This window comes from Marmota monax, unplaced genomic scaffold, assembly GCF_021218885.2.
Source record: "Marmota monax isolate L192 unplaced genomic scaffold, Marmota_monax_Labrador192_F-V1.1 WCK01_AAM20220418_F8-fsc00125, whole genome shotgun sequence".
NCBI lineage: Eukaryota > Metazoa > Chordata > Mammalia > Rodentia > Sciuridae > Marmota > Marmota monax.
The window spans coordinates 3,605,455-3,631,346 of record NW_026695235.1 but is presented as its reverse complement, the minus strand read 5'-3'; the positions used below and the strand labels follow the sequence as shown (position 1 = coordinate 3,631,346).

The window sequence follows — 25,892 nt, the reverse complement described above, 5'->3', positions numbered from 1 at the left end:
CCAAAAGCATGTTTCCAGCTTTTCAAAGGAAAATCAGGTTATACAATAATGCGTAAAAAGCCAATTTTATAATCCCCAAAGCATTAACACTCAAGAACAAAGAAAATTGTGTTTAGCAATATTAAAACACTCATAAAATACCACAGCTAGTCTCAACAGCAGTACAGTCCAACAAAACTTTCTCCAGTGATAGCTGTGGACCACCAGAAAAGTTGGTAGTGTGACTAGAAAATTGACTTTTTCAGTGACTGGTGACTACTATGTTGGAAAATGAAGCTTTAGAATCTTAAGCATTCTTTAATATTTTTCAAAAACAGGTAACATGAGAAAGATACCAATGCTTTTTCTCATTTAGTTGAGAAAAAGAGAATTTTAATTTTTAGAATACTATTAATCAGATTGTCATCTACAAGCCTTATGTTTCCACTGATAAATTATAGAGTAGCCTGCTACTAACGTATAAAAATGACTGTGTAATAATACTGTGGGTATTACAATGAAGGAAATTTTAATTTCCTTTTTACTAGGACCTGTTCTAAAAGCTAAAATATCTATATAAAATGTCCAGAATTTTAATTCTGGTTAAAAAACTACACAATTTTAAAATCAACAAGAAAGCAGATCTCTACTTCTAAAATCCACACAAGTATCCCATGTAACGTAACATACTATGCAAAAGGCACATGTGATACAAATTTTATACCCTTTTATAAAGTGTACATTTTATTTTTTATATCTTCATTCATTAAAATATCCTTCTAGATTAATTTACTTGTTAACCCAACTGTTTCCCGTAAACAGAACAAGTAACTTCAAAAAGAATTTTGTAAAATGTCAATAAAAGGATAAAAAAAGAAGTAAGTATTAGTCTTAGGATGGGATAAGTCATGTAAAAAAAAAAAAATAATAAGTCCTCCAAGAAAAATGTCTTCTACACAGGTAATTTGCAGATTCTAAATTAAAACAAGGCTTAAAAGGAAAAATTTAAAGAAACAACTAAAAAGAAAGCATCTGGCCTTATAAAAATCAAATACCTTTAGTAAAAATTATTAATACACATGTTCATACATAACAATGACAACTTCAAAAAGCCACATGAAATTCAGAATGTCCCCCATTATTGTATTTGATTGGTTTAAAATGTGAATTATAAGTCCTTTTATTATGAATCTTAGATTAATATAAGTAAATTGTAAGGGGACAACAAATTTTAGATAAACCTATTTTAAATGGTTCATAAATACAGCACAAAAAGCCAAGGAGACTCTAGGGAGAAATAAGTAACAAGGCTGTACAGTACCAGCATTAGAACCTGTATCTAATTTCCAATCCCAATGTTCATTTTACTCCAAGAAGTGAACTTTCCTAAACTTTGTAAATGGAGAGCTTCTAAGTTTGAATAATATTTTCATAGGGACACAGGATTCAATAATACAAACCTAGCATATTGCTTGACACAAACATGTTAACATCCAAGCAATCATTTGAATTGGGCCCCTAAAACATTTATAATTGATAATACACAAAAACTCCATACTATTGGTTATGAATGTAGTTATTACTCCATTTATACTGATGTCAGAGAGATTTAAATCTTGTAACCAATAAGCCTTTTGCTAACTTTATTACCAAGAATTAGTGCCTTTGAGGACTATTTTTTAAATGATTTTACAACCTTTTTAATTTCATTATTTATAAACCAAATATGGTAAAAATTCTTAAGTTACTCTTTACTGAAAATGCTGCTGCCTGATGGTAAGATGATGCTACGGCAGAAGGACACACAGTGTGATGAGTTGTTTTTCCTTAAGATATTATTTAGGGTGATTCATTCATGTCAAAAAGGACTCCCATGCAAGACAATTGGTGGGATTATGATTATATTATAGCAAAGATAATTTAACCCTTATGAAGATAAAAATCTGTGATCTTTGACTAACAATGTTTCATGGTCAAGATTAAAGAACCACAAACTCCATTTATATTTATTAAAATGAAAAGGTTTGATTGAAAGCTGACCATTTAAAAGCACTTTCTTTTAATATTACAAGTGAACATTTCCTCTGGGTATTTAACATTATTGCTAAATGCAGATTTGAAAGCAAAACAAAACCCTGACCATTTTCTCACTAAAACTTTGGCATTTTGTTTAGAACTAAAGTTAACCTGCATATTCTTTGGTTCTAATCTTCTAAGTAGCTTAGCATTCTGGCATCAAATAGTTGTGTTCCACAAGAGGTATCTTGTACTTCCTTCATTTGGCCCTCTGAAAAGAACCTTCTTTCCTTGTTTCAATAAAGGATTCCTTTTTCTGTCAACACAGTAATTCTCCTGAACCTTTAATTAAAATCTGACAATTCTTTTGAGAGACAAAGCTATGGCTTCACTTTGTAATGTTAAAACTGAAAATGAGTATACACACACGCATTCTCTTGGCAGAAAGAAGTGTAATCAAGATTTTACTTTAAAACACTTTCCAAAAGTTCAACTGAAGTAAGTAAAAACGTTAAGGTCACTTATCTTTTCAGGAAAATTTCTTGGAAATTTGCAGTATTTATAGGTCTTCACTCCACTGGAAAATTTTTCTCTCATAAAGAATCTCCCTAGCTATGTTTCTTCCAACTGTTTAATCTGTAATTAATTAATTTCTAAAAGCATTCATATCGGGATTTTGAAGTTAAGTCTGAACAACCTTCTTTATCATGGTTTACACTCAAGCTACACAAGATTAAGTTGGCTGCAAATGTCAACTGACCTTTTCTTCTTGAGATGTGCACGTAGCCTAATCTGGGGATTGACAACTGAGCTAACTTAACTGGTTTCATGAAAATATTGTCCAAACCAGCTATCCCTCTCCTCCCTAGTGATGTCATAACTTGCTTCAGTTGGTGAATTCATTGTGGTCATAGACCATCACCTTTGACTGTAAGTTGCACTGGCTAGTTATCATGTCCCACTCACTGTACAGAACTTTGTTCACTTTCAAAATGCCGCAGGTCAAAAAAACACAGTGAAAATGTCGCCTGTGAATAGTTCAGGAGAAAAAAGATACTGCTAGCAAAAAGCTTCTGATTTGGGTTCTGTTTAATTTCTAATTTTATAAACAGGATATATGTGGAGAACTGGAAGTGTTTACTGGAAGATGATGAGATATGGCCAATGTAGGGAACCTGAAGTGAACTGGTCTCAGATCCACATATTCCAGACTGCAAGAAAATGTCCGTAAGGGCATAAGATATCTAGTTCAGTCCTTGGACAAATGTCCAGGCTTTGGAAACCAAGGGCAAGAGGTGATGACAACTAGTCTATTGTATCACTTAAAATTCCCACCTCCCCTAATAAGTCTCCACCCTCCCAGATCCCCCAAGCGTGATCTTGCACAACAAGTTAAATAAAAGTAAACTGTTTATTAAAAGATACAGCAAAGGTACAGATACAGAGATACATACAAAGATACAGATATATATATATATATTTACATATATATACAGTCTTGCTGTTTTCATGTGCACTATAATTAGCAGCACATTATTTAATCAGGCGGCATTTTAATGGGGTTGTTTTGACACTTGGCATTGTTATTGCGTCATTTTGACAAGATACAACTATAGCCTTGTGGAAATTTCGAAGTGTGAATTCCACTTCTCCAACTTTTAATAGTAGCAAAGAGGGGAAGGAGAAGGGAACAGAGTACCAAGGCTGAACATTAGGTTAAACACAAGAATTCCAAAGGGCCAAGGTAGCACAGGGAAGGGGAAAATTATGAAAATTAAAGGCTATCTGACAAACAACCCAGAGAAATAAGAAACCATCACTTAAGGGCAATGGGCTATGTACCCAAGATGTTCTTATCAACCTACAATGACCTTTTCCAATCCAGTTCTTGTGTTGAACCTGAGGATCTGCCTTTCTCCACTCAATCCCTCCACCCAATAAATTTGCTACCACCAAAATCTAGAGCTATATAGCCTTGAAGCAAAACGGGAAGCTAAATAGTTGTACCTTGGGCTACCTTCCCACAAGTGCAAGGAGGGCCCAATGTTGGGTAGGGATGTGATAACACTGTTCTCTGCACTTCGATGCTTTTCACTTTGTGGCTTGGTTCCACAAAGTGAATTGCATCGAGTTACTGTCAAATGAGAAGCTGCGGGTTGTTTCATCTGTCGTTTAACCCGGCCCTGCCGTTTAACCCGGCCCTAAGAAGAGTGAAACAGAATCCAAATCAGATATAAAATAACAATAAAATGACAGATTCAGGTATAAAAAAGGAAAAACATGTAATATTCCTCTTACTTACCTCTGAGGGCAAATTGCTGCTGAAAACATTATCATCATCTTTGTTTTCTTCACCATTCTTCTCTACAGGAACCCACTCTCCGTAAACACTATCTGCTTCCTTTTTTCGATGCTGAGATCCAGATGACACAGGGAATTCTTTTGTCAGTGTTACCTGACTTTTTGGAGGAGTTGGCTTTGCTGCAGCAATCTAAAAAATAATGTTTCTTAATTAAAACCCAATAAAACACGAAGTGGTTTCTAAGAATTTCAACATAATCTGGAGGAAATGTTTACTCTGGGAGGACATGGTTTTGTTCATTATTCTCCCACAGTATTTTAATAAAAAATTAATAAACGCCATGCGCATTTATCATCCATTAAGTTGTGCCATTTCAATCTATATAAGCGCTAATACTCACATTCAGATTGAAAAAAATGGGCTTGGGTTCACTGAGTTTAAAGGGATGATGATAAAAAGGAGGTTCTTCTTCCTCTTCATCCGAAACATGAGGTTTATTCACTATTACATCATCATCTTCTTTACTCTGTGCAATCTGTTTGCATTTCTTTAAAAGTAAAAACAAACAAAAGATAAACCTTATGGTTTATGTAGAATAACATGCAATTTTTAAGAAAAATCAAAACCACATAAAGTCAACTTTCAAAGGTAAACAAATTAGTGACTGGTTATAAAAAGGTAATTTAACTTATTAGCTACTTAAACAGACTCTGGCTGGTCAGTCAGTCAACAACATTTATTGAGCACCTACTATGTGCAGAGCACTGTACTGGGCACTGTCTGGGGAATACAAAAAAAAAAAAAAAAAAAGACATGGTCCCTGCTCCCAAGGAGCTTACACTCTAATACAAGAGACAGAATACATACACATGAAATAATTGAAGAACGTTTTTTACAGAGCAACACAATAACAAGTGCAAACTGATATAATACAAACTGGGTACATAAGTGCTAAAAGAACAAAGGCTTAAGAGAGAATAGAGTCAGGCAGGGTTTGAGAATCAAAGAATATCTCTTGAAGAATTCTAAGCCAGATTTTCATAGTGAAGAACAAGGACTGGTAGAGAAGGAAAAGAAAGTCATTCTGCTCTGGTAATGGTAAAAAGGTGAGAAAAAAAAATCTTGTTAGGAGGGACAAGAGCGCTGATGATGAGGCTAAAAAACAGCAAAATACTAAGCATTTATAAAGTTTTAATGATGGATCTGGTAAGTAAGCAATAGAAGCTTTTGCTAGGTCCTTATGTTTTAACTTATAATTCATATTGTAATAAATCTAAGTGAGGAAACAGATTAAGAAACGTTATGAACCCCAAATGTATGATACAATAAAAGTTTTAAAACATTTGTGATAGAGTCAGACAGTAATGTGTCTCTCTATAAATGTTTTGTAGACTGAATCTCTTAAGGAATAGAACTTAAGGAAAATAAGGCATAATGGAGAGGGTGCAATTGATGCAGTCTGACACATAAAGGAACGTCAATTCCTTCCTGAGAAGCAAAGGAACAGACACAATTACCTGGCTTTATAAAAAGGTCAGAGTAAATTTGGGTAGACCTGTCTCTATACAAGCAGTAGAATTCATCACATCTACTATCAATTGAAAATATTACAACAGGATAAAAAGCTCATTTAGCCAAAAACACAAGAGTGTATCAAGCATGTAACCAAGGGGAACAGAATATATTGACAGTGGCAGGCTGGCATAAGGTTAGCCAATGACAAGTTTCAATATATGAAACAATGTGGTATTTTCTGGATCCTAGCAGCAATATTTCAGCATCTCCCCCCAAAAAAAATAATAAAATAAAACAAAGCCTCCCCAAAAAAGCCTCAATCAAAAAGATCAAATTCTTAAAAACAAAAATAAGTGTATTTAAAATATGTTACTGCCAAAACCCGAACCGCAGGAAGAACTGATAATGGCCGGCCATTATCGCCAATGGCTGGTACCAAACAGCCAAAACCCGAAATGTTGATGCGAAAGAAGTTCCTTTCAGGCAATGGCCAGCTATTCTCATTAATTTCCAAGCTCCGGTGGCAAAAGATCATTTCTGAAGATTGTCTGTGTCTTTGCGTATATGCAGTACACTCGTGGCGATCAGTGAACACGTCGTGAATGGAAACGAAACTGTAGGCGAGCTTCTGCGTGTTGCTCACTCAACACCTCCTCCATTCAAACGAACCGTCCCACTCCTCAGTCAGTTTGGCTTCTAAAACTGGAAAGCAAAAGTAATGGGAAGTAACTTTTAGCTAGCGGAGCTTAGCCATCCCGGATAATGGCCTGCTAAACAGAGCTTCTGCCGCTGCCACATCTGTATTTCGGGTTTTGGCCACTCGGTGCCAGCCATTATCAGTTCAGCCCACAATTCAGGTTTTGGCACGCTCCAGAGTCAACATCCCTGGAATAATCCATTTAAGAATGAAAACGAATTCTGTCTAGCTTACCTCAGTTAGTTCTTCTATAGTAGCTCCTCCTGACTTTTTAGCAACTTTCTCTTCTATTGTAGGTGGAGGTGCAGGCTTCAGGTTTGGCGGTAAAGGAACACCAGCCTTAGCACACATGGCAGCTGCGTTAGCTTTGGCTATTTCAAGTAATTGAGCCTTATCTGTAAGAGAAAAATAAAAGCAGTTTTCCTTAAGGTCGTACATTTTGTATTATCCAAAGTTTCATATGCTAATAACATGAAGGGCATCAATTTTCTGCCGTAAGAGTATGATCAAACTACTCTTTGGCTCTAAGTTTTTAAGAGCTGGCCCCTCAGGTCCTTATGGAATTTCCCAAACACTACAAAATGCTTGCTCATTATAACTTATAATGATCACCAAGCCACACAGAAACCCATCAAAGCCAATTTCATTTCCCAAATTATCTGGACCTTAAAACTTTTCTCCTCCTAATCTGACCTCTTAAGTGATCCTTTACACTGAAAATAAAGTGTCCCCCGCTTCTAACATGTCTTCATCAAGCCAGAATTAACAGTGATCTTCATTGCTCCTCATGTGCAGCTTTTCCACATGAGGAGCAATCAACACATTCCATCCTTTTGGTAAAAAGAGACAGGTTTTTCCCCGTGTATCCTTCACTGATTTTGAATCAGTTTGGGAATTATATACTGTCTCTCTACTCTGAATAAAAGTGAGCTGAGAAAACACTTGTTGAACTGAATGCATGCTCTTAGCATCTTTTTCTTAAGATAATCCTGACCTGGACATATCCAATCCACTGGGATAATAAATTATGCAGCAGGTAACCTGCATCCATCAAATTTTATTCATCTCTGCATACTACTTAAAAATATCAAAACATAGTACTTATTTTTAAAACATGGAAGAACAGTAGTTGTGTTGGAGTTTTTTAATTTGTTTTTTGGCTTTGGGTAGTGAGGACTGAATCCAGGTATGCATTACGACTAAGCCATGTCCCTGGCCCTTTTTATTTTTTGAGACAGGGTCTTGCTAAGTTTGCTTACAGCCTTGCAAAACTCCATCCTCCCGCCTCAGCTTCCCAAGCCACTGGTATTAAGGAATGCACCACCACAACTGGTCAGAACAGATTCTAATCTAATAAATTCCACTTTATCCATAACAATTTTCATTTACCTCATTAAATAACCCCAGATGCAAATTTCCTACTGACTTCTATTTCCATATATGACATGGAACGACTTACAAGCCTTAGACATATGACAATATGACCATATATACTGGCCTTGTTTTTCATAACAGGACCATGTCCCATCTGCCCTTTTTTTTGGTCTCTATCTGCTTTTGCTTCTCATTTTTAGTTAAGGCAAGATGGTGCAAGCAAAATAAAAAATTTAAGGGAAAAAAACCTTGGTTCTAATATACTCCAAAGCAGGTCTTTTTTTAACTCCTATGACATGCTCACATGCATCTATCCCTTTATCAACACAGGCTTATCTAATCACACTTAAACCCATGATCCAAAATATCCTATTTGACTCAAAATCACAAAAAACTCAGGTTTAAATCACTCCCTATTAAATTTTGAAAGAATAACTCACCCAAATCTGTTAGACGTTTCGGTGATCTGCCTCTTTCAGAAGACCTGGATCTCTTACGTCGGATGGGAGATCTACTAAATCTTCTTCTCAAGGGTGTTCTTGATCTCCTTAATCTGACTGGTGATATACTAAAGCTTCGTCTTCTTACCACAGACCTGGATCTTCTCCGACGGCTGGGGGTGCGGCTCCTTCGGCTGGGGGTGCGGCTCCTTCGGCTGGGGGTGCGGCTCCTTCGGCTGGGGGTACGGCTCCTTCGGCTGGGGGTGCGGCTCCTTCGGCTGGGGGTGCGGCTCCTTCGGCTGGGGGAAATGCTAAAACTCCTCCTTCTACCCACAGATCTAGACCTTCTTCGACGACTAGGAGTGTGACTCCTACTCCGACGACTTGGGGTTCGACTTCGAGCTCTAACTGCTTTTCGATTGTCCCTGGAGCTTGATCTTTTTCTTTTTCTTTCCCTGGACTTAGATCTGTGCTTTGGAGACCTTTTGCGCTTCTCTTTTGATACAGATCGCCTACCTCTAGACTTTGACCTTGATCTGCTGCTCCTCCTCCTGCGTCTTGAACGTGACCGTGAACGTGTTTGTGAGCGATGAGACTTGGACTTAGATGATCTTTTCCTTGCCCTGGAACGAGACTCACTGGTACGCTTACGGGACTTGTGTTCAGAAGATTTGGAACGCTTACTCCGAGACCTTAAAGAAGAGTCTCTTTTTTTCTCTTTCTCACCTTTGTCACGGTTCTTATTTTTCTTGCTTTTTTCATGTGTGTCCTTAACTTTTACAAAAATTTCATAATCATCTTTTTCCTCTGAAGAAGACTCTGAAGCCCTTTCTGGTACACTAGTTACAACTGGACTGGCAGCCGATTTATCACGTTCAGCTTCACTTGCAAGTAAAGGTCCTTCAATACCAGCTCTAAGGCTTGTAAGTCGTTCCATGTCCTTAGGAAGTAATGGTCTCACTAAATCTGCTTCATTAATTTCATCAATGTTAGCAGAAAATCCTGAATCAGACAACATCTCTGAGAGAGGTACTTCTTTATCTTCTCCACTACTTTCTTTAGGGCTGAGAGCAACTGCTAATATTTGGTCACTCTCTCTCACAGGTTCTTCTGTATCCTTACTAATAAGATTATTAGATGTTAAATCAAGATGAATGTCTTTAGCAGGCAAAGGTCCCTCTATGTCAGCTTCACTACCACCACTGGGGCTGTTGGAAATTACCATGTCATGTTCAGTATCTTGAGTAGTTAAAGATACCTCATCATATTTACTAACTGAACTGAGAGCAGATGCTGTCACAAACTCAATACCCTTATTAGTTTCCGTTGTGTCAGGTTCCAGAGCAAGAGGACCAATAGAAGATAGTGTTCCTCCTACATCAGCTTCACTAATACCAGGGCAGATATCCAATACTGTGCATTGTTTAGTCTCACTCATGGGCAAAACTTTTTCTTCACCAGTTTCACCAACAGGACCAGTGCTAGCAATAGACTCTGTATTATGTTCCATATCTTTAGCAATTATATGATTATTTATACTTAGGTCTGTACTTATACCATGTTCATTTTCATAAGAGTCACTTTTCACGTGTCCTTCCACATGTGGCTCTTCACCTGAATGCAATGGAATCTCCTGCATGCCAATGTCTGGAGAAAAACTTTGATCACCAGATAGTAAAGTCAACCCTTTCATAACATGTGATGATACAACATTAGATCCCACTATCACTGGTGTAGAGACTAAAGCCATTTCAGCTGATGTTACTTGAGTTTGCTCTGAAACAGTGACAGCAGACTCTGAAAATGTCACAGTGGACTCCTGGACAGAAACACATGGTTCTGAAACAATCATAGCAGGTTGAAGGAATGACACTGCTGGTTCCAGAGCAGGCACAGAAGGCTCCAGGGCAGACACAACTGATACAGGAATGGTAACAATCTCTGGCTCAACCATGGTGGGAGGCTCTGGTACAGCCACAGCTTGTGATTCTAACTCAGTCACGGCTGGTGGTTCTGGGCCAGCCACAGGAGGAGGTTCTGGGCCAGCCACGGCAGGAGGTTCTGGGCCAGCCACAGCAGGAGGTTCTGGGCCAGCCACGACAGGAGGCTCTGGGCCAGCCACAACAGGAGGCGCTGTGCCAGCCACAGCAGGAGGCACTGGGCCAGCCATGCCTGGTAGCTCCAGAATGCTCTCTGTTGGTTCTGGCTCCAGCAGGGACATGGATACCTCTGAGGCAACATGTCCTGCAGCTCTCATGGAATCAAATGTTTCTGCTGCCTCTGACATCATAGGAGGCTCTGATGTTAACATAGATGGTTCAGATGAAATGGGCATTTCAGATACCATACAAGTCACTGGTCTCTCTGGAATACTTTCATGTTCTTCTGCTACTACTGCAGACTCAACAGGTATTGATGTAACTGAAGACTCTAACTCTGGTGGTGGTTCTGGAACAGTCACAACTGCCTCTGATGCTAACACTGAGGACTCTGATCCTGTCACCGAATAATTAGCAGGCATTGCCGGAGGCTCTGAAATCTCACTTTGACTCACAGCAGGCTCAGGCTGTGATACACACTCTTCAGAAGGTAATGCTGACACCTCTGAAGGCCAAGTATTTTCAGCTGTTAATGCTGTCTGCTCAGTGGGTAATGCAGGACCCTCCGGTGGTTCCTCAGGAGGCAATGGTGGTGTCATTGGTGGCTCCTCAGGAGGCAATGGTGGCATTGTTGGGGGCTCTTCAGGAGGCAAAGGTGGCACCATATATGCCTCCGTATATGTATCAGTGTAAGAATCAGTGTAAGAATCAGCTGCCATAGACATCATTGAACGATCAGCAGTATAAGATGACATCATAGATCGGTCAGCCGCAGAGTACGATGACATCATAGACCGGTCAGCAGCAGAGTATGATGACATCATTGACCGGTCTGCACCCATGGACATCATAGATCGATCAGCCATTGGGGACATCATGGAGCGTTCATAAGCTGACATCATAGAACGCTCATAGGCTGACATCATAGAGCGCTCAGCCATAGGAGACATCATAGAGCGCTCATAGGCTGACATCATAGAGCGCTCGTAGGCTGACATCATAGAGCGCTCAGCCATAGGGGACATCATAGACCGCTCATAAGACATCATAGAGCGTTCATAAGATGACATCATGGAACGTTCTGCAGCATAGGACATCATCATAGAACGTCTAGATGCTAACATCAAAGGTCTAGGTGCTAACCTATATGGCCTAGGTGCTATTCTATAGGACCTGGGTGCTATTCTATAGGGTCTAGGTGACATCCTATAGGGATCAGGAGTTAGTCTGTAGGGATCATGGCCTAATCTATAGGGGTCCTGTCCTAACCTGTAAGCATCATGACCTAACCTATAAGGGTCATGACCCAACCTATATGGATCCTGAGCTAACCTGTAAGGATCCTGAGCTAACCTATAAGGATCAGGAGATTTTGAACCCAACATAGCAGAATCTTGGGTACTAGAGGCTAACATCTGGGGATCCATGGTGCCAGAGGCTAACATCTGGGCATCCATGGTGCCAGAAGCTAACATTTGAGAATCCATAGTGCCAGATGCTAACATCTGGGAATCCATAGAACTAGTTGCTAACATCTGGGAGTCCATGGTGCTGGTTGCTAACATCTGGGAGTCCATGGTGCTCGTTGCTAACATCTGAGAGTCCATGGAGCTGGTTGCTAACATCTGGGAGTCCATGGAGCTGGTTGCTAACATCTGGGAGTCCATGGAGCTTGTTGCTAACATCTGGGAGTCCATGGAACTGGTTGCTAACATCTGGGAGTCCATAGTGCTAGTTGCTAACATCTGGGAGTCCATGGAACTAGTTGCTAACATCTGGGAGTCCATGGTGCTAGAGGCTAACATCTGGGAGTCCATGGTGCTAGAGGCTAACATCTGGGAGTCCATGGTGTTGGACGCTAGCATCTGGGAGTCCATGGTGTTGGATGCTAGCATCTGGGAGTCCATGGTGTTGGATGCTAACATATGGGTCTCCATGGTGTTAGAAGCTAACATATGGGATTCTTGGGCCATCAAGGGATCCACTCCTACTGTTACAGAAGTCTCCCCCACTAATGTAGCAGGCAGCTCCTGTGCTACCGTATTATAGGATTCCAGCGCTGTCGTCGAGGGCACCTCCAAGGACTGCGACACGGTCATCGTTGACAGCTCCGATGTTGTCACCACAGACTGAACAGAGATCTCCAGCGCCACAGTTGCCACTGGCTGCCCAGGCAACTCTGGCGCCCCAGGCTGCCCTGGCAACTCAAGCACCCCTGTTGCCAGAGGCTGCCCCAAAAGCTCCAGTGCTCCAGCTGCCCCAGACTGCCCTGAGAACTCCAGTGCCCCAGTTGCCATGAGCTGCCCAGGCAACTCTAGTGCCCCAGCTGCCACAGACTGCCCCGACAACTCCAGTGCCCTAGTTGCCGAAGGCAGCCCTGGCAACTCTGGCACCCCAGTCACCGAAGGCTGCCCAGACAACTCCAGCGCTGTTGTTGCCACTGGCTGTCCTGGCAACTCCAGCACCATAGTTGCCTCAGGCTGCCCCAGCAACCCTGTTGCTGCTGTCACCTCAGGATGCCCAGGATGTTCCACCGTTGTCATCCCCACAGGCTGCTCGAACTCTGTCGTCGTCACAGGTTGTTCGGTCAACTCCATTGCTACCGTTACCGCAGGCTGCCCTGGCAACTCTACTGTCGCTGACACTGCAGGCAGCCCTGGCAACTCCTGTGCCATCACAGGTGGCTCTGGTACCTCCTGTGGTGGCTCCAACCCCATGGATGGTGCTGGAGGCCCTGGCAATTCCTGCGACAACTGTGGCACTGGTGTCACAGAGGGCCCCGGCAACTCAGGCACTGCAGTCGCAGGGGGCCCTGGCAACTCAGGCACTGGGGTAGAAAGGGGCCCTGACAACTCTGGCACCAGGGTAGCAGAGGGCCCAGGTAACTCCAGCACTGGAGTCACAGGGGGCCCCTGCAACTCCGACTTGGAGGTCGCAGGTGGCCCCGGCAACTCCAGCACTGAGGCTACCGACGACTCCGGCAGCTCCAACGCTGTGGTCTTAGACAGCTCCAGCAACTCCTGTGGTCTTGTCATTGATGAATCTGCAATCTCCGATGGTACTTCTACAGGTTGCTCTGGAAATCTTAGCACTTCAGTTGCAGATGACTCTGGAAAATCCACTGTTGTTGATGTGCTTGGTTCAGGGTGCACCTCAGTAGGTGTGTCTGATGCGGTCACAAGGGTGTCTAAGGGCTCTTGCACTTTTGCTACTGGAGGCTCTACCACCAACTTGATCTTTGATGGCTCTGGAGAGGTGCTCTCCAAAGATTTCAGCACAGATTTTGTCTGATACTCCACTGAGGTTACAACTGGCTCAGCTGACTTCAGCCCTACTGTTGTAGCAGGCGCTGTTGCAAAGGAATCCAGAATCTTTGTTGTAGATGGTTCCAATGTTGCTGCCACAGACTGTTCTGAGATAAGTGATGTAGATCCAACTGAGAGTTCTGCAGTTTTTGTAGCTGGCTTCAGAGTTTCTAAGATGTGTGGCTCTGAAACCTCCATTGATACTACAGGAGGTTCCAGCATAACTGTAGGGGATTCACTGGACTCAGATAGGCCAAATGATCTTATAGGATGCTCCAGTGCCATTGCTGAAGGTTCAGAATCAAACTTTAAAAAGGAATCAGATTCTAAATCTATGTTCCCATCATGATGAGATTTCAGCTTTGACTCAGATTCTTCTGGCTGTCTTTTGTACTTTTTTTCCTTTTCTTTCTTCTTTTTCTTCTTTTTGTTTTTGTGCTTTTTATGCTTCTTTGACTTTTTGGTGGGAATTTCATCAGTAGGATCTGTTTGTACAGATACACATCTACTTTTTCTGGAGGCCTCTTTCAAATCTGAAAGTATAAAAATTAAATTTTGTCAGATGGTCTCCAAAGTAGATTTAAATAAATCACATAAACCAGTATTTTTGCTCCATGTTAAAACTTCATAGTATAATACCCTATGTTAAACAAAAAGTTACCAAATAAATTCTTTTCCATAAACCAATTGATCCAAAGACTGCCACTTTTCCAATATTCTTTCTACAACTAAAGTTTGAGTTAAAAATAACTTCTTAGTTTATCCCAAAAACTTATCTAGAATTACATTAAATTGTGTTTTAGGGCTGAGGGTAAACCTGCCCAGAATACACAAAACTCTGGGTTCAATACCAATCACCAAAACAAAAAAAAAAATTTTTTTTAATAAATTTTATTAAATTAATTCTTTATCCAGTTCTTAAATTTTAGCAAATTGTTTACGAACTGTATCAATCAATATTTCATGTTTAGCTGTTACCATTGCTATTAAAAAGATCTACATTAAGAAAAATTGGAGGAAGGGAGTATTAGGGATTAAATTCAGAGGCACTCTAGCACTGAGTTATAACCCCAATATTTTTTCTTTTCATTTTTTTTTTTTCGTTTTCATTTTTTTTCTTTTCATTTTTTATTTGGAGACAGGGTCTTGCTAAATTGCTGAACCCCTGAACTTGCAATCCTCCTGCCACAGCCTCCAAGTAACTGGGATTATAGTAACTGAAATTACAGGCATGCACATGGCACCTGGCTATTTTTTATAATTATTTTACTAACTCCTTTTTATACCAGAAGCAACATGGCACATTGGCTCTGAAACAAAATGCCTACTTTTGTATCCTCAATCAGTGCATCAGTTAGTAGATAAATAGCATTAACCAAATTACTGTCTAACGTTGGAAGCTGAATAAATTAAACCATGCTAGTGCATCCAACAAGACCAGGCACATGGTAAACTCAACAATAGTAATTACTTCTAAACAGAATACAAACATCTGAACAACAAATGCGACACATCAATACAGAACTTAGATTGCATCTTTTCATATTTGTACATTGATTAAAAACTATATTTTCCCCTAAATACTCTTCTAAAAATGACTAAGCAATAGGAAAAAATTTCTTACACCCTTTAATATGTAATTTAAGAATATGTCAGAGCCAGGCATGGTGGCGCATGCCTGTAATCCCAGGGGCTTGGGATGCTGAGGCAGGAGGATTGCTAGTTCAAAGCCAGCCTCAGCAAAAGCATGGCTCTAAGCAACTCAGTGAGACCCTGTCTCTAAATAAAATACAAAAGATGGGGCCGGGTATGTGGCTTGGTGGTCAAGTGCCCCTGAGTTCAATCCCCGGTACCCACCCGCCAACCAAAAAAGAACATTTCAGAGCTGGAAATGTAACTCAGTGGTAGAGCACTTGCCTAGTATGCATGAGGCTGAGTTCAACCCCTAGCTCACTCCAATTTGCATATCCTAGAAAAGATCATTTAGTTCCACTTTAAACTAGATGGGATTTATCCTAATACCAGTATTAAATTAGATAAATCAGAAAAAGCTAATCAGACATTCTGACCATTAAGACTATAGAAAAATATAAACTGATAAGAACAAGACATAGATTAAAAGAAACTTAATCCCTTTCTACTTTTTGATGTTTATTTCATAACATCAAATATTGGTTAAAAAAAGGTTGATAAGAAAATGTTGCTAGAACCATAAATGTAAGAAACACTAAAGTGTATGCTTTTTAAACCACAACATACAAAAAAAGATCATACCACACACCTAATTCCTAAAGACAGTAACTATCATTTTTTATAATTATATATCCTTCCCTTGTAAATATCAATTATTTAATCAACTCTTAAAAATCTAAATATTCATACAATGACTCCCTCTCATTGTATTTTTAAATGGTGTGAGTGTATACAAACGAGACATCTCTAAGCCTAGACTTTAAAATAAAAACTCCTAGGGTTATATCTTTAAAAAAAAACATATTTGACCCAGGATACTACACCATCCAAATCTGATGTTTATAGACAACTGTTCAATGAAAATCCACATTCAAAAATCCTGGCACTAAGACACTATAAAATTGAATCAAAGAGAGAAAAAATTATATTCTACCAGGAAAGCAAAGAAATGCATCAATGTTCATGTTTCAGTTAATTTTGTTCTCAAAGGAGAATTTTACCAAGAAAGTCATCAGTAAATTGATTCAATAAAAACTTTAAAATAATACTTAACCTTCAAATAAAAAATTAAAAAAACTTAAAAACCAAAATTTTGAGACATTTATCTCCGTCTTACCTGGCTTATATCGTAGTTCTGTATCTAAGACCCCAGAAAGCACTTCCTCTATCTTCTGCACTATTTCTTCATTTGGTAGGCTCCTGGCAGAGGCACCTGCATCACCTGCCTGGTTTCCTTCAATAGGTGTATTTGTTTCACCATTCAGCTGGCCTTCACTCCTTCCACTTGACAAGAAAAGTTTTTCAAAATTCATTAACATTTTATCACACCACATGATAAATCAATAAGTTAATATTGATGTTCCAATTAATATGATCTCTATATTATATTATCCACACCTTTCACCCTTTTCCTATTTCAGATATTTGCCACTAGGCATCCTTAATACGATATACTCATAGCTGGGATATTTTCATTTTTACACAAAGTGTTCAGCACTGAAAGTTAAGAAAATATATATACAAAATCATATTTCTAAGCAAAACCTTTTTTAAATGAAATAATTCCAGAAATATAACTTGAGGTTTTGGGTTACCTATATACTTCTCTCCAGGGAGAAATATTAGTAAGAGCTTAAATAAGATGATCTAACATTATGGTAGAAACTATGGCCACAATAAAACCACACCTGTGCACAGGTCACAATTACAATAAACAGTATCAAGGGACACAGAAGTTAGCCACTGACACATTGAGTAAAAAAAGTAATTTGTAGCCTCTGTTCAGATTTAAGGCTGTTACTGAAATGCCATAAAATTTATAGAGAAAAATATTTATATAATTTATACCTAATTATCAAAAATCCTGGTATTAAAAAATTTCTGATGTTCAAAAAAATTCACATTAAACAAGTGGTAACTCATTTATACTAACAAAATGATAGATGGCTTAACATACTTTCAACTCAAAGAGTCAGAAGAACTTAAGTATAGATAAAACATTTCACCTTGTAATCATTTTTGTTTTTGTGTAAATGTGCAAAATTTTGAAATCTAATAATTTCAATATTAATTTTACATTAATTTTAGCTAACTGAAAACACATAAAAGTCTAGTCAAAATAAATTCAGTAATTAACTAAATGTTAAAGAACATTTGATTTTCGAATATAATGAACCATGTAATAATACTAAACATTTGTTGAGTACTAAGTAGTGTCATGTCATGTTCTACATTTTCAACTCATTTAGTCCTACTAAAACTCAAATCACCACTATTACTCTGATTTTATAAATGAGGGAAATGGGGCAGAGAGAAGACAAGAAACTAAACTGAAGATCATATAGCTATTAAAAAGTGAAGCAAGTATTCAAAACCAGAGCCCATACTCTCGAACACTTCTATATACACTGGATCACTTACTCCAACTATCTAAACATCACTTTATGACCCAGATGCATGTAAAAGTAGATGGGGAAAACAGAAAAAACAGTTCACTGAAATGGTTAATAAAAAACCTGTCTTTGGGTTGGGGCTGTAGTTCAGTGGTAAATCACTTGCCTTGCATGTGTGAGGCACTGGGTTCGAACCTCAGCACCACATAAAAATAAAGATACTGTGTGTTCATCTACAACTGAAAAAATTTTTTTTAAATCTTGTCTTTACACCAATAATACATTAATTTGTGTTAAAGAGCTGAATATTTCCCTAGTGATAATCTGCTTTATCTAATATTCCTTTAAGATTGCCTTTATGAAGCACTATTTTACACTTTTCCTGAGCACTTATACATACATAATTACCATATATTTAAAAGTCAGAAAACTACGATTTTAAAAAGTCTGCTCAGAAAGCAATCTTAAACACCTTAAAAGCTGCCAGGATATTAATTGCAACTACTGAAAAGCAATGAGAATTTCAAACCACTTAAATATCCTTCAATATATTCCTTCAAAGTAATTCTATGCAGCCATGAAGAGTAACCCAAATTTTGAGTCTGTTATGGACAAACTACTTGGCACTATCAGGTTGAAAAATAAAATAGAACAATTACATTAACAAAACGCATGTTAATCTGTATACAGAAGCAAAAACTAAAGGATATAACATCAATAAGAGCAGTGTTTGGTTTTTTTCTCCTTTTATAGTTTCTAGATTTTTTTTACAGCAAAAGAAATGCTCATTTTCTAACAGAAAGACTTACTTTTAAAAGCTTTAAAACAAAGCAAACACAATTACTGATGTCATACAACTATTTAAAAGTTTCCAAGACAATTATTTTCCCTTAGCTCAAGTCTCTTCTCATCCTAAAAAGCACTACCAATATCACAAAACGTTCAAAAGCAAGTTAACGAGAGATAGATATATTTCCCACTTAAAAAACAACACATTCTGCAAAAAGGTGTTGCAGTAATACATCATTACCTCCAATAATGTTCATTTAGATACCTAATTAAATTGCGTTTCCGACTATTTTCAAATTCACATATTGTTCTTGCTCTAAACTTTTAAAATACAATTAGCAAAAACAGTGTAACTCAGAACAAGTAAATTACTTTTCAAGATCTCTTTCCAACCTCCTTTTGAGTATCATACAAAACAAAAAATACTAAAAGACAACCACTTAACAGCAAGAGCCACACTATTTTCCTTTCTCGGTAAACTACTCTGGAGATCTCTCCATCTTTAAATTTCGTGAAACCAAAGTGACCTATGTAAAGTCTATCAGAAATAGTAAAACTAGCGTGCTGATCAATATGTCAACTGAGGCAGGGGTAGCAAGAAAAAAAATTGTTCTAGACACAAAATCCACTTTCCAATTCTCAAAATCTAGTAATCATCGGTATTTCCAAGACCCAGTCCATCCTCTTCTCGAATATTTCACAAGTTGGCCAATATCAATTTGCGGTATTTTCACTTAAATCTCTAATCTGTTAGAATGCTGCCTGGTGGAAAACACAGAATACTGGGCCCGAAAAGCAGAATTAATGGCTCCCGGCCCCCAAACGGTGTGAAGCCGGCAATAATAGAGCGGATTTAAGATTACCCAAGAAACGGCCGTTAGAGACCCTTTCCGGTCACAGACACCGGCCGGCGAAATCCGCGGAGGCGGAGAGGGGGAGGGGAGAGGCGGCGGCGGAGGAGGGGCTGAGGAAGGACTAGGCCCGTCCCTGGTGGACAAGTAGGCCTACCAGTCGCTAAAGGGTAAGGGGCGAGCAAGCGGCAGAGAAGGGTGAGCGTCTAAACTCTGTAAAAAAGGAGGAGTCTGAAATTACCACCGAAAAGGCGAAGTTTCTCGGGGAAAAGGGAACGAGCAGATGGAGGGTTGGGGGGGAGGGCCCGGAAAATGGATCCCAGGCCCAGGCGGGGCCGTAGCGGGGCCTGAGCCGAGGAACGACGGCGTCTCTGAAGAAAGGTACCATGGAAGCCTAAGGCGGGGGGCCTAGCAGCCCTTTGGGAGCAGAAAAGTCAGGGAGGTATTTACCTGGAAAGTTCCTGTTGGATTTCCCGGAATTTACTGACCACGAAAGACCTAAAAACCTGCTCGATGTCGGCCGCCATGGCGTCCGCTCCGTTCTCTCAACTCCTCCTCGCTAGTCCTCCAGGCTCCCAGCATGCCTCGGGAGGAGGCGCAGCGGCCAATTCCTTCTCTCTCCTTCCTGATTGGTTCGTGTGGGAGCGCCCAGACCGGCACGCTCCGCCAACGGACTAATCAGTGGGCACGATCCCGCTCTCCTCCTCTGTTTCCGAGCGGCTGGGGGAGAGCTGCTGACGTTTGCGCCGCGCACGACTAAGTCCGCCATATTAGTATCTGACGCAGGCGCCATTACAGAAGTCTCTCTAGAGATCCCTGTCAGCTTCTGTTGTCGGCCCCCCAACAGTTTTGAGGGGCTTTAGGAGATTTGCTGTCGCGTCTGAATGTCTGAGATGAAATTCCATGAGGAACGAGGGCAAAAAAAAAAAAAAAAACGCAACATGGTGCTTGTACTAGAGCTCCTAGTGTTTGCTAGTGGCGCCGACTTGAGTTTAGTCAGGGAGATGCAAACGGGAAGGAACTAGAGCCCGGGTTCCTCCTGTGCTGTGAACACGATTAACGTTTCTATCCCGGCTCTCTCCCCGCCTCCGATATTCGGATAATTTTTTTAGCAACAGGCTGGAGGTCCTGCGCTCAAAAGCCTAGTGCATTCTGGGCTCCTAGGAGCCGAGCAGGTCATGAGACTGTCCCCGCAGTAGCTGGTCAGCTCTGACTTTCGCGAACTGCCCACAAGGAGCCAAACGTGGCTTCGGCGTCTGGGCACTCCCACAGAGCTCAGGAGGCTCCCGTGGAGGAATGGAGCAGTTACGTGGCAGCCCCCACTACAGTGACCCACTGTAAACATGCTTTGGTCAGGCTGTGGTCCCAAGCAGGCTCAAGCCGCGCCCGAGCGGGAAGGAGCCCCACTGATTGCCTGGACCAGGGACCCAGGCCAGGCGACCAATGGGGAGGGAGGCGGGTGAGGGGCGGGCGCGGGGAGCCCGGGGCCACTTCCGGCGAGCAGCGAGTGCGAGCGGCTTGGCCGTGGATATAGGTGCGTAAGCTCCCTCGGCTTTTAGACCACGTTTATGCTTTGGCTGGGCATTTACTTTCAGGAACTGAGTGGAATTGTAGAAACACGCTTGGCTGTAGAAATTTTCGTCTTGTTTTGAAATACGGTGGCTGGGGACTTGGCCATGTGCTTTGCATTGTTAATGGAGGTTTACACGTGAGCTATCACTTTCCTTGCGAATAGGGCCAGGCCTGTTTGTGTCTTTATGCTTTTTTCAGGCCATAACCCAAAATTGATATACTCATCACTTGTCTCGTTGTGCGTCCGTTGTCACTAGCTGATTTGATCCACTTGTGTCTGTACGTTATTCCCCAAATTCTTTGAAGTGGCCTTCTCTGGCTCTGCTGTTCTCGTTGTAGGTTACCCATTCTAATCACTGAGGCCCAAGGTTAAGTCCCTCAAGGTTTCCCAGCTAGTAAAGAGTGAGGAAAAGCGACTTCTGGAGCCCAAGCTTCTTGCCTAATCCTGATGTACCTTTCAGGCTGGCTAGCACTGCTGTTTCATAGATTCTGTATGTAAAGTAAGCAGGAAATTTTTCTTAAACTGCCAGTTTTATTCAAACAAATATGTGATATTTTCTGTAGATTTAAAGATATGTTTCTTTCAGATATTTCAATGCACATAACACATAAAATGTCTATTTTTGGTTGAATTAAAATAGCTTTTCCTTCTGAGACTAATTTAGCAGGGGTTTTCCCCATAAGTTTATAATGCTAATCATGTCAATTGTTGTCTGAAAAGTATCTAAAGAAAATGGCTTCATTTGGAATCCAGAATCTGCACCATCTTAGCTGTGTAACCTCCAGCAATTTATATAATCTAACTGGGCTTCCATCTTTTTCAGTAAAGTAGCAATAATAGTAGTATCTACCTCATCTTATGCAGATCAAGTGAGGTAATTCTTGAAAAGTTTAGAATGGCACCTGGCATGAGGTAAGTGCTTTAAAAAAATAGCTTTTTAATATTAAAGGCTTAAATTTTCCTTTATGTATGTAGTTTTAGCATCTTACAGGAAGTTATCAATTTCAGTTTCTTTATCCTGGTACCATCATGCCTTCTACATAGTTAGATGTCTTTTGAAAATTAGTAAATTAATGTGGCAAATTATTTATTCTTTTGTGAAGTTTTTTCCTTTGTTTTTTGTTCTGGGAATTGAACCCAGGGCTTCTGCTGAATACTGTACTACTAAGCCATACCCCCAGCCACTTTTTTTTCCTCCTAGTGTAATGATTTGATAAATTGTTTCTATTCCAAAATATGAATGTGGGTGAAAGAAGTAATTGTAACAAGTTTGCATTTACAACCCCTAAGTTCTATAAGTAGTATTAATATTTTATAAATGTCATTTCAGTTAATCTTTACACAACCAAGGTCACACAAATACCAAAACTAAGAGGTGTTTAAATTGATTTTTGCCTTCTCTACCAGATTTCAAACATAGCACACAAACTTCCTAAATCAGAAGTCAGCAAACTACAACTCCCTCCTGCCAAACCCCTCTGCTGCCTGCTTCCTTGCTTTTTTGCATTTTTTTTTCCTGTATTGGCAGTTGAACCCAGGCGTACTTTGCCACTGACCTACTTTGCCAGCTCTTTTTTGACCTGGTTTACCTATGTTGCTTAGGGCCTAACTTGGTAAGGCTGCCTAGAACTTAGTGATCCTCCTGCCTCAGCCTCCCAAGTCACTGGGATTACAGGTGTGCGCCACTGCACCTAACTCCTACCTGTTTTTCTGCTGGCTATTTTTCAGCCCACCAAATAAGAATGGTTTGGGGATGGTGGATAATGTTTTTATCACATGTGATAAAAATTATATTGTTTGTACATAAAAAATTTATTATTTATTTTGTTACAAACTTTCAGGTGGTTTCCTACTGCCTAGAGCCCTCGTAGGCAAATAATACCTGCCTGTTTTATAAAGTTAAGTTTTTCTGGATATTGGCATGTTCACCTTTCAGTGTATTGTCTATATCTCCTCTCTTGTCACCATAGATAGTTGGTAGTTTGGACACAGCACATACCCCTCAAATATTTACTATCTGGTCCTTTACAGATGAAATTTGCTGACCCCAGTCTTTAATATTTCTTTCAATTTGTGATAACTTTATCATAAAGTTGTCTATACAGTCTCAACGTTTAGAAACAGATTTTAAATTTGGGGTCTAAATTTAAGTGTCAGCGTGGATGCCTGTAGTCCCAGTTACTTGGAAGGCTGGTGCAGGAGGATCACTTGAGCCTAAAAGTACGGGGCTGCCTAGGCAACATAGTAAGACTCCAGTCTCTTAGTCAATCAAACAATCATTTTTTTCTTATTAAGGCTTTGTCCTAAAATGAAGCTAGAGAAGAGAGATTGTAGGACATTGTTTCTCAGATAAGGAACTATATTACTATTTTCTGTTGCATATAATATTACAGACTGAATAAGTTATGAAGAAAAGAGTTTTATTAGCTCACAGTTCTGGAAGTGCAAGGTCAAAGGGCCCCATCTGATGATCAGCTTCTTGTTGGTAAAGTCCTTAAGTGGCACAGAGCATCAGTGTGGCAATAGCCAAACTGATACACATAAATATATGTGTGTATCTCCAGTCTGGCCCTCTTATAAAACCACCTAGGTTTAGAAAAGGTTGTTAGGGTGGGGTCTCCACCCCAATGATCTTTTCTAAACTTAATCACCTTCCAAAAACTCCGCCTGTAACCATAGTTGGATTACATTTCCACTTTGCTAATAGCTCACAATGGGGATTAAATTTCAATACTTGAAACCTTGGGGAACACCTAAACCATAACAGAAGCCACATCACCATGACTTAATCTAGGTCTCTAAGCCGGTCTTCCTTATTTTTAGAATCCCCCCTTACCCTATGACTACGGTCATTTTTCTCAAATTATTAATGACAATTTTTTTAAAAAATGAATTAGTAGGTGAAAATATCATTTGAGTACAAATTATTTACTTGACTCATTTAGATAACGATTAAATAATATTTGTGGTATGTAAAGCATATGCATTCTAAAATGCATAAAATCATATGTAACTATGATTTTCTTGCTTCAGAGGTTCATTTTCCTTTGAATTCCTGCTTTACAGACAGCGATGGCAGCTCGAGTACTTGTCATTGGCAGTGGCGGAAGGGAACATGCGCTGGCCTGGAAGCTTGCACAGTCTCATCATGTCAAACAAGTGCTTATTGCCCCAGGAAATGCAGGCACTGCCTGCTCTGAAAAGATTTCAAATACTGGTAATTGTGTTACAAAAATGGGAAATAATAATTACTATCTGTTAATGATAAATTGTCAACCACCTCTGTCCTTTATAATACTAATGGTAGATTGCTATTCAAGTTTGAATGCTTTTCTTAACTTTAAAATTTATGTGTTAATTTGAATACCTGACATATATTATAAATGTAAGGTAGCCTTTTGTTCAGAATATGGCATTTCATGACCCAGCTATCCCACTCCTTGGTATTTTCCCAAAAGATCTAATAAAAAAAGAATATGGCATTTCATTATTTTAAATCCTAAGAAATATATCCATTGAAAAGGTAGCAAATGCCAAATATAATTTAAAGTCTTTTTTTTTTTTTTTAAGAGCTTTATAGTTATACATAGTAGTTGGGCTCCTCCATGCAAACTCATACATGCATGAGATTCAGTTTTAGTTCATGATCCCCTCCCCGTTTTCCTTCCTGTCCTCCCTCCCTCCCCGTTCTTCCTCCTCTACTCTACTAGACTTCCTTTCACCTGTTTATTTTTTTGTAGTTGATTGATTCCTTTTTATTTATGCATAAAAATGAAATTCCCTGTGATATATTTACATATGCACTTGATGTGATATTTTTTTCTTTTTAAGAATTCACTCTGCATTGCCTCTCCTTTCCCATCCCTCCACTCTGCTACTCGATCTCCTTCTACATTACTGATCTTCCCTTTGTGTTATCCTGTTCTTCCTTTCCCTGTTCCTTTAGTTTACTCCAGCTTCCACGGATGAGAGAAAACTTTTGACCTTTGAGTTTCTGAGTTTGGCTTATTTCATTTAGCATGATTTTCTCCATTTTCATCCATTTACTGAAAAAATACCATAATTTCATTCTTCTTTATGGCTGAATAGAACTCTATTGTATATATGTATACAACATTTTGTTAATCCATTCATCTATTGACAGGCATCTTGATTGATTCCATAATTTAGCTACCATGAATTGTACTGCTATATACATTGAGGTGGCTTATTGCAATAACATGCCTGTTTTAGAACTATGGGGGAAATACCAGGGCGTGGGATAGCTGGGTCCTCTAATGGTTCCATCTTTAGTTTTTGAGGAATCTCCATACTGTTTTCCAAAGTGATTGTAGTCCTACCAACAATGTACAGCATGTAGTATTGTTTGTATTCTTGATCATTGCCATTCTGGCTGGAGTAAGATGAAATCTTAGTATAGTTTTGATTTGCATTTATCTGATTGCTAGAGATGTTGAACATTTTTTCATATATTTTTTGCTTTTCTGTTCCAGGGATGATCCACTGAGCCACATCCCCAGCCCTTTTTATGTTTTAATTTTGAGACAGGTTCTCACTAAATTGCTGAGGCAGGCTTTGAACTTGCAATCCTCTTGTGTCAGTCTCGCAAGCAGCTGGGATTACAGGCATGTACCACCATGCCTGACATTTTTGGCCATTTGTGTTTCTTCTTTTGAGAAGTCTCTATTCAGTTGTTTTGCCCATTTATTGATTAGGTTATTTGGTTTTTTGGTTTTTTTTTTTTTTTTTTTTTTTAAGTTTTTATACATTCTGGGTATTAATCTCATATTGGAGTAGTGGCTGGCCAAGATTTTTTTCATTCTGTAGGCTCGCTCTCCATGCTCTTAATCATTTCCTTTGCTCTGCA

At 39.6% G+C, this 25,892-nt stretch overlaps 2 protein-coding genes across 7 annotated transcripts in view; one reads left to right on the top strand and one right to left on the bottom strand.

Moving 5' to 3' along the window:
* Son (SON DNA and RNA binding protein) overlaps window positions 1–20,054 on the bottom strand; it is a 31,802-nt gene extending 11,748 nt beyond the window's left edge. For 3 of the 5 annotated variants that reach the window (XM_046439278.2, XM_046439279.2, XM_046439280.2), the window contains exons 1-6: window positions 19,903–20,054; window positions 16,537–16,703; window positions 8,324–14,260; window positions 6,744–6,904; window positions 4,698–4,844; window positions 4,298–4,486 (exon numbers count right to left, since the gene is read on the bottom strand). In XM_046439278.2, the coding sequence (XP_046295234.1) occupies window positions 4,298–4,486; window positions 4,698–4,844; window positions 6,744–6,904; window positions 8,324–14,260; window positions 16,537–16,703; window positions 19,903–19,979 (6,678 nt within the window). In that variant the 5' untranslated portion in view covers window positions 19,980–20,054. Of the gene's footprint in view, window positions 1–3,387; window positions 4,197–4,297; window positions 4,487–4,697; window positions 4,845–5,471; window positions 6,515–6,743; window positions 6,905–8,323; window positions 14,261–16,536; window positions 16,704–19,902 lie in introns of those variants that run through there. The other 2 variants (XM_046439281.2, XM_046439282.2) reach the window with 2 other exon arrangements.
* A 775-nt stretch (window positions 20,055–20,829) lies between these two features.
* The window catches only part of Gart (phosphoribosylglycinamide formyltransferase, phosphoribosylglycinamide synthetase, phosphoribosylaminoimidazole synthetase), a 30,851-nt gene continuing 25,788 nt past the window's right edge, over window positions 20,830–25,892 (top strand). The window contains exons 1-2 of one of the 2 annotated variants that reach the window (XM_046439283.2): window positions 20,830–20,986; window positions 24,092–24,242. In XM_046439283.2, the coding sequence (XP_046295239.1) occupies window positions 24,098–24,242 (145 nt within the window). In that variant the 5' untranslated portion in view covers window positions 20,830–20,986; window positions 24,092–24,097. Of the gene's footprint in view, window positions 20,987–21,015; window positions 21,938–24,091; window positions 24,243–25,892 lie in introns of those variants that run through there. The other variant, XM_046439284.2, reaches the window with a different exon arrangement.